General features: G+C 29.3%; 1 protein-coding gene across 2 annotated transcripts; it reads right to left on the minus strand.

The window, feature by feature from the left end:
• Positions 1–982: 982 nt before the first annotated feature.
• Positions 983–4,259, minus strand: LOC127808239 (uncharacterized). 2 transcript variants are annotated; one of them, XM_052346689.1, is made up of 6 exons: positions 3,716–4,254; positions 2,375–2,501; positions 1,956–2,065; positions 1,725–1,787; positions 1,554–1,622; positions 983–1,395 (listed from the first exon to the last, which is right to left on the minus strand). In XM_052346689.1, the coding sequence occupies exons 1-6, from the start codon at positions 3,914–3,916 to the stop codon at positions 1,288–1,290; spliced, it is 678 nt and encodes a 225-aa protein (XP_052202649.1). In that variant the 5' UTR covers positions 3,917–4,254; the 3' UTR covers positions 983–1,287. The 2 variants fall into 2 exon arrangements, with proteins under 2 accessions (XP_052202649.1, XP_052202650.1); XM_052346690.1 differs by having other exon boundaries at positions 1,313–1,445; positions 3,716–4,259.
• Positions 4,260–9,604: the final 5,345 nt, after the last annotated feature.

A 9,604-nucleotide genomic window follows, 5' to 3' on the forward strand; every position in this document is an offset into this window, starting at 1 on the left:
GGAGAGAGAGAGACTAATAAGAAGCTGTAAAGGAAGCAACTAATGGGATGGATGATATATAATTGAAGGTAGAGCTACTTAAAAGTTAAAACAATGCCCACCTTATGGGAAAACAACAACTGAATCTTTTGACTAACAAAGAAAGAAAGAAAGAAAGAAATAATGTATGTATATCTGAATCTTTTGGTTTGTTTCATTTGACCAGAAATTATAAATTGACAAGCTTTCATTCATTCAATCATCCTCTCCACTTTGAAAAAGCTCAACACAATTAATTAATTAAAAATGTTATTTTAACACTCATTTACGAAATAATATTCGTGTATTAATATATTATATTTTATGTCACATTAATATAAATATATAAACCTTATTAAAAATGTCATAAATAATACTTTCAATAATTAATTAGTGCCACCAGGTTGACACCTCTAATGCGCTAATCTCAAACTCTGAACCCACATGAGATATCCCATATATATGGCATGACTGATGATTAAGTACCCTAACCCCCAATTAAAATTGTTGGAGCATCCAAGCACTGTTCACAAGTTTAGTTTGTGGTGATGTGATGGGCCCATGGAACATGAACTGGGCCGCAATTCATGGGCCAGAATGTTCTCCTATAATTGCAAAATCAATAAGAAATGTAATTTGGACAAAATAGCCATATTTGTGTTTGATTCTTTGTCCTAAGACTTAAAAAGTCTATATATTTTCCGAAACTGAACGAATTCTAATGCTAAAATTTTGGTCTCAAAATTTAAAGAAAAGAAAAATCAAGAAAAATGGCTAGACCTTAAGATATGCTCACTCCCTAGTCTTATTAAGTTCACCCGTAACAATAATAATATATCATTATTGTCATTTATCAATAATGTCAAACCCTCAAACCTAAACCTCGAAAAAAATCATAATAATAAAATCATAGCTCTAAACGTCGCCAAGAAGTCCAAAACCGTTCATTCAACAACCAGAAAAATATTTACTAAAATGCTAGATCGAGGCAACTAGAACCACCATTTTCCACATAAATATATACATTTACCAAAATCTACTATAAACCATATCAACAAAACTTCTAAAGTCCTCACACAAACAAAACACATATATATTTACAACCTTTGCATATATAGTTTTTAGACAGACCAGCATCCACAACAGAACCCATAGAAGTAACAAGTTCTCAATATGCTTAATTTCGAGGTTAAACCTACCACTGCAGAGGCCTACACATTCGGGTTGTTCTGATCTTTGTTATCGGTCAGCGCTGACGAACGACCAAATCTAACCATCTGTCGACTCGTTCTCTTGCCTATCTCGAGTTCCTTCGTTACCTCTGTTCTGTCTCTTTGGTTTAAAGAGCGCGCCGAGGACCTCATTCTCATCCACTTCCTTCATCACCACCAAAAGAAATCACTTGAGATAACCCACCCATTGGTCTTCTTCAAATATATTGAACCAAACCAGGAGGAAAATATTTGGCATTCAAAGACCAAAATATATATAAATGCACTGAATTGAAGGAAGGAGCACAAAAGTTTAGGAAGTACCATTGCCCTAAAATGCTTTTCGGCAGCTTCAAGTAGTTGCTCTCTAGTTGAGTTGGTAAGGTTCCCAGCCTGGAACAATCAGCACAAATATAATTCAATGTACGTAATAGAGGTATAAAAATAACACAAGGCAGACTGAATCTTTCAATTTCCTAACAATTTAGAACTCACAAGGTTATAGTGTTGGCAATATCGCCATAAAGCGGGGGTCTCCAGCACACTCAGGTAACTCTTCTGCACATGAGAGTTTTGGGTACAAATTACAATATTATATAAAACTAGACGTATAAGTGACCTGGCTGGAAAATATATAGAATGTATACAAGGCGTGTTAAACCATGCGTGAAGGTCCTGTACTGTACTGTACTGTACCGAGGACCCTGATGGAGTAGAAGCAGATACCTTCGACAGTGAGTCACGGGAGGAGGAACTGCTCGCAGGCAAGCGGGATGATCCACATGATTTGTGCATGCGATGCCTTGTTCTTTGTGATTTTTGAGAATCATCGGATGCTGGAGAATTAGAAAACACAATGACAATGGAGGTGGGGCCATAAAGAAAACAAGAATAAAGAAGTGCAACAGTACTATAGATGAAGTGGCAAAAAGGAAAAAGGCAAAAAGAATCCTATGCAACAGATACATTATATGACTCGTATAAAAGAACTTCCAATTATTGTTAACAGAAAGAAAAGGACGGGGATGAAGAATTATCGATCCCAATAAGGTAAGACATTTCCTAAGTAAATATAAGATTTCTTGGAATTTGGTGGAGAAGAAGAGACAATTATATATGATGAAGAATTCATTGCCCAAACTCACCCATATCAGAGGCATTCCGGTGCCCATTTTCACATTCCAGGTCTTCATCTTCCTCGTTACCACTCGGAGCTTCAATCACGCTAAGAGCATTCCTTTGAAGCTTTACCTCTACACCATTAGCAAGAACCTGTATTTTACACAAGTACAACAATGGAAAACCATTCACAAACCAATATCAAAGCCCCATGAGAAAACAACACAAGAAAAGAAGTAAATAACAGTGGTATCGACTAATTAATATGTAATATAACTAATTCTTTGAAAAGGAAAAAAAAAAACAAATCATAATTAACAAGTAGGAAGCAACGTTCAACTGTATCTGTACCAATCTACCTATTGTGATTTTTTTCTACAACGCATCACGACCAACATGGTTCTAACCTGATCACCAGTTCTATCACCCAAAAAAACCTCTTTCACACCTTCAGCTAAATACAGGAATCAGTAAAAAGATTAAGGGCCTATCCAGTGGTAGAATTTTTTTTTTTTTTTTTTTTTTATGTTCAACTCCAATTTCATAGTGAAACATGCCGTAACATTTTATACTTTCAAAAGGCAATATCATTCAGCTCTAAAAAATTAGAGAACATCTTTTCGACATTTTCCAATTCATAGCAAATATGAAGTTAACAAATTAGAAAATTGAGTCTTTTTTGTTTTCTAATAGGAGATTCAATCGTTTAATAGAAAACTCGAGTTGAAAAAAGCTTACGCAGCCACATGGTTTCTAGAACAAAAGATATATCTGACATGGGTTTCAATAAAGAATTAATTCTTGCTAAGGATAAACTTACAACAAAGGGGAAGGGTTAGGATAAGTTGAATAGAGAGCACGAAGCAGGGAAAGCGGGATAACCACCGCCTCTATGCAATTGCTGACTAGGAGAGGAAGAGGATCAAGTGGCCACTAATGACTTATCTACTGCGCAAGTAGATAAGCAATTCATATTTCAAGCATCAAAATCAATTCAATAGCGAGTCTATTGCCTACCCACAGAGCAACAGAACCAAGTCATAGCAATTCATTAGGGTAGAAATAGAATCCACCATTATCAAGTGTAATCTGATCCCGGAATCCATACTTAGAAAGCAAATTACAAGTCTTTCATTCAGATTTGAATTCATATTTCCACAGCATAAAGAAACCATTAAACACAGCCATATCTACTGATGAGAAGCCACATGCAACCAATACAAATTCCCAAATTCTCAAAATCTGAACTTGAAAAACCAACATTCGTAGAAAAATCTATCACAATCACAATCACAGTTAAAACCCAAAAACCAAACTGGAATTCAAAATCCGGCAATTCATTTAACGGAAACTTGCGAAGAGATTACCAGCCAATGCCAGCCACCGAGGCCGACGGCCTTTTTGACCACGCCGTGGAGGCCGACCAGAACCGACTTGGTGCGGTTGTTCCCGGTCACGACCACCTTGGTGTGACGTGGCAGCACAGCGAGCTCTTCCTCGCTGCTCTCCCCACAGCTCTGCAACTGCGGCAAACCGCCATTGACGCTGCTCTGCATTCCCTCAACCATTTCCCTCCCTGCTCTCCCGACTCAGTGAGTTGGCGAACTCGGCGTTCAGGAATCGGAATTCGGCCGAGTCAGACAATGAGACATTGCAGAGCTTTCGAGTTTTGGAGTGAGAAATTGAGAGAAATTTGGGAATTTCCCGACGAAGAAGAAAAACAGAGACTTTCTTTTTTTTCTTTTTTTTTCCGTTTTCTGAGAGTGTTTGCACACACGGAGAGAGAGACAGAGACAGAGACGGAGACAGAGAGTGAGTGTGTTTTCTTCGATCAAATTGTCTGCGGCTGTGAATCCCGAAGGCCAGAATTGGACCAATAGAAGAGTGCCACGTCATCCACGGAGCACGTAAATCATGCGCTTGCTTTCCGGGGCTGTGACGCAAATACCAGCAGCGGCATTTCTGTCTTTCCCGACCGCTTCTCAGAACCGGCGAATGCCCAAATTACCGATACGCCCATCCAACCGTCCCCTTTCTAAATTCTATCCCCCACATAATAATATACTAGTGCATCACCAGTGCGATGCACGGATATTGCAAGAAAAAAATAATCTTTAAAATAAAAATTACATAATTCAGTAGTTATAACAAATTAACATCATAATAAAGAAGTATAAAATAAACAAAATAATCATATTGCAATCATGAGAAATGAACAAACATGCAACAAAATTAGTTATTCAATTATTATTAAATATGTATGCCCCTTTTTATTTGATCTTTTTTTTATTTTTTGACATTTTTTATGCTTTTATTATAGTCTTTCTACTAACACATATGTGTGTCTTTAACAAAAAATTATATCCAACGTCTATAGTATTCACGACTTGTTAGAGTAAGATTAACGTCTACTATTTTTAACACATTATTTTCACTTTAATGCACGAAATACTAAAAATGTGGCATGTTTTATTCTGAACTTTCAGTAGCAAGGTAGTTGATTACTCAGTATAAATGGTGATTTCTTGTTATATGTATTTCCCGCATCACCCCGCATGGGCCAGACTCGGTCCGATAGACCGACCCAATCACCCAAGGCCAAGAAGGCCCGGACGACCTCGTCAAGGAAAGTCCAGCCTCCACCAAAAATCCAGAACTCGTAAAGCGAGCATATGGCGAGCTCCCGATAATCCTCCAATGAGCTCCAAGCAATCGACTAACGAGCTCCTGAAATATCCTCCAGATCGCTGGACCATCCAGGTCGCCGGCCTAAAACCTCCGGCTCGCATGAGTGGCAAAGCTGCTGAGAAGTCAGAGATAGGGTCCGATCACTTTATCTGTAACAGCCCATGCCCCTCGTAATGAGGATCCCACTTCTGGTCTTATAAAGGCGATAAGAACTATTTGTCCCCCATTATACAATCACTGTATTTTTATATGTTATCTGAATTATAAAAGCCCCTCAGTATAAATGAGAGTCAAAGAGACCATGAGGGGCAGGGACATGAGGAATAATCAGATACCGCCACTCTGAGAGAATAATCAGACTGCGGTCGTGGATTAGGCATCGTTCTGGCCAAACCACGTAAAAGATTCTGGTGTACACGCTTGGAATTTTGGGGGGTTTTTTCCTTTCTTCTCGATATTTTTGGATTGACTCACCGCAGCCCAAAACGAATCACGGTCGGCCGAAATTGAACGTCGACATTTCTCGATTTATTTTATTAATTATTTGATTGAAGATGTTTTTGTTCGTTATGATTTCAATATTGTGTATGTTATTAAATTATAACTTAATTATTATAAATTCTTGTGCAATATGCTCGAAAAAATAATTTATGCAGTGAAAAAAAAAAAGAATACAGGTAAAAATGTAGAAACGTTAAACACCCACTATAAATTAGTGGACTAAAAAAAATATACAAATAAATAGAAATGAAAGAACATAAAAAATGAGCAAATACATAAGTGTGAATCAGTTAAAAAAAAAGAAAAAAATTACATAATAAAATAAAACAAAAAACATGTAAATCAAACAAATTGCCTAAATATAAATCCAGCAACAACAAAAAATATAAAAATAAAAAATTAGCAAACCAAGTTTACCTTGCATAAGAAATTATAACAAAATCCAACAAATAAAATTTAGTAGCAATTAACAAAACAACCTGAAAAGTTTTATAGGAATAGGTAATAACCAAAAAAAAATATTTTAATCCGAAACCAATTATGTAAACTTTTTTCAGTTATCCTCCTTCTTGATCATTGATTGAATCTTTTTAGTTGTATTAGTCAACAAATCGTCAAGAAGAACCCTTTTGGCAAAACACCTTTCATAGTTTTTCAATGTATGTATAACTCACAACCCGACTTTGGCGACATAGTAACTTCATCATTAGATGAAGAAATATAGAGTATAATGTCATTAATTAGTACTTATGTCATACATATTAGGAACCCCAAAACTTATTTTACAAATATAAATATTAAATTCTGAAAATTGATGAAGTACATTTTTTTCCACAATTTCGGTCTTTTCAATTTTTCAATAAAGAGCAGACTCTTGCTGTTGAGAAATGTGGGTATAACATGTTAGAACATGTTTTAGCACATAGTCATTCTTAACACATTGCAAACTTTAAAACCTTAAATACTATACTAACTTGATTTGCTTCTAGTATACACATGCACTTAGAGATCAAATTAGGGTTAATTACTAACTTTATCACACTAAAAACTTCACTATGTTTGTAAATAAAGTTAAAAAATAAAATTATAACATTTAAGCTATATATAAAATTATAACATTTAAACTTATAAAAAATAAATTTAAATTAATTAAGCTATATATAAAATAAAGATAATTTAAATAATCAATTAATTATATAAATAATAATAATCAAATTTTCAAAGTTAATTATCCATATATGACTTCACATATTCCTCCTGTCAATCAATTACTACATTCAAGATAGGTCAAATTTTTAAGAAAGAAACAAAAAAAAAATGTTAAAAAATAAAATTATAACATTTAGTTACATATAAAATTATAACATTTAAAATTATAAAAAAATAAATTTAAATTAATTAAACTACATATAAAAAAAGATAATTTAAATAATTAATTAATTATATAAATGATAATAATCAAATTTTCAAAATTGATTATTGATACATGACTTCACATATTCCTCCTAACAATCAATTATCACATTCAAAACATGTCAAATTTTTTAAAAATCAACAAAAAAAAAAAAGATAAAAAATAAAATTATAACATTTAAGTTATATATAAAATTATAACATTTAAAATAAATTTAAATTATATATATAATAAAGATAATTTAAATAATCAATTAATTATATAAATTATAATAATCAAATTTTCAAAATTGATTATCTATACATGATTTCACATCTTCTTCCTGACAATCAATTATCACATCCAAGATAAGTCAAAATTTTTAGAAAGCAACAAAAAAAAAAATAATAACTATTAACTAAAAAACTTAACATTAGGACCACTTCTAAAAAATTAAATTGTTACACAAAATCTGTTCACATTAACATGACTTTACATGTTCCTCCCTACAATTAATCACCATATTCAAGGCAGGTCAAATTTTTAAGAAAACAAAAAATAAAAATAAAAATAAAAATATAATATTTAAGCTATATATAAATTTATAATATTTAAAATTATAAAAAAATAAATTTAAATTAATTAAACTATAGATATAAAAAATAAAGATAATTTAAATAATCAATTAATTATATAAATGATAATAATCAAAATTTTAAAATTAATTATCCATATGTCACTTCACATATTTCTCCTGCCAATAATAAAAATATAAAACATAATAAATTTTTCAAAAAAAATATGACAACATATGATAAATATAAATAGCCTATACAAAATATTTTTATTTAAAATTATAAAAAATAAATTTAAATTAATTAAACTATATATATAAAAAATAAAGATAATTTAAATAATCAATTAATTATATAAATGATAATAATCAAATTTTTAAAATTAATTATTCATATGTAACTTTACATATTTTTCTTACTGATAATAAAAATATAAAACATAATAAATTTTTCAAAAAGAAATATGAGAACATATGATAAATATAAATAGCCTATATAAAATATTAATTTTGTCAAAATAACTTAAAAGACTTATTTAAAAAATAAATTTAAATTAATTAATTATATAAATTATAATAATCAAATTTTTAAAATTGATTATCTATAAATGATTTCACATATTTTCCCTGACAATTAATTACCACATTTAAGATAGATTAAAATTTAAATAAAGTAACGAAAAAATAATATTAAAAAATAATAATTAACTGAAAAACTTAATGCTATGATGACTTTCAAAAAATTAAGTTGTTACTCAAAACTTATTTACATTGACAAACCAGAAACACGATTAAAATTAATTGATTGAAAACCAAAACCTGGTTAAACTAATTAAATAAATGATAATAATAAATTAAGTTATATATAAAATTATAACATCTAAAATTAAAAAAATTAAATTAAATTAATTAAACTATATATAAAATAAAGATAATTTAAATAATCAATAAATTATATAAATAATAATAATAATCAAATTTTCGAAATTGATTATCCATACATGATTTTACATATTTCTCTTAGAAAACTTAAAGTTAAAAAATAACTATTAATTGAAAATTTTAAAGCTGGGACGACATCTAAAAAATTAAACTGTTACACAAAATTCCTTTACATTGACAAACCAGAAACACGGTTAAAACGAATTGGTTGAAAATAAAAAAATATGGTTAAATTAATTAAATAAATGATAATAATTTATTAAGTTATATATAGAATTATAATAAAATAAATTTAAATTAATTAAAATATATATAAAATAAAGATAATTTAAATAATTAATTAATTATATAAATAATAATAATCAAATTTTTGAAATTGATTATCCATACATAATTTCACATATTTTTCATTGTAATCAATTACCACATTCAAGACAGGTCAAATTTTTAAGAAAGTAACAAAAAATAAAATTAAAAAATAAAATTATAACATTTAAAATTATAAAAAATAAATTTAAATTAATTGAACTATATATAAAATAAAGATAATTTAAATAATCAATTAATTATATAAATGACAATAATAAAATTTTTGAAATTGATTATCCATATATGACTTTACATATTCCTCCCATCAATCAATTATGACATTGAAGATAGGTCAAAATTTTAATAAAGCAACAAAAAAAAAGTTAAAAATAAAATTATAATATTTAAGTTATATATAAAATTATAACATTTAAATTATAAAAATTAAATTTAAATTAACTAAACTATATAAAAAAATAAAGATAATTTAAATAATCAATTAATTATATAAATTATAATAATCAAATTTCAAAATTAATTATCCATAATGACTTCACATATTTTTGCTGTCAATAATAAAAATGTAAAATATAATAAAATTTTCAAAAAAAATATAGCAACATATGATCTATATAAATAGCCTATACAAAATATTAATTTTGTCAAAATAACTTAAATGACTTATTTAAAATAATCTAATTTTGTCTAAATAACTAATTTAACATAACCTACCAACTAATTATTTTTCAAAATTAAGTAATAACATAAATATATATAAGATTTGTACTTTTTTTGCATGGTTTTGAAACTAATTAAGGGTTTTAGAGTTTTGAGTGATGGTTTTATTGA

This window comes from Diospyros lotus, chromosome 8, assembly GCF_014633365.1.
Source record: "Diospyros lotus cultivar Yz01 chromosome 8, ASM1463336v1, whole genome shotgun sequence".
NCBI classification, from domain to species: domain Eukaryota; kingdom Viridiplantae; phylum Streptophyta; class Magnoliopsida; order Ericales; family Ebenaceae; genus Diospyros; species Diospyros lotus.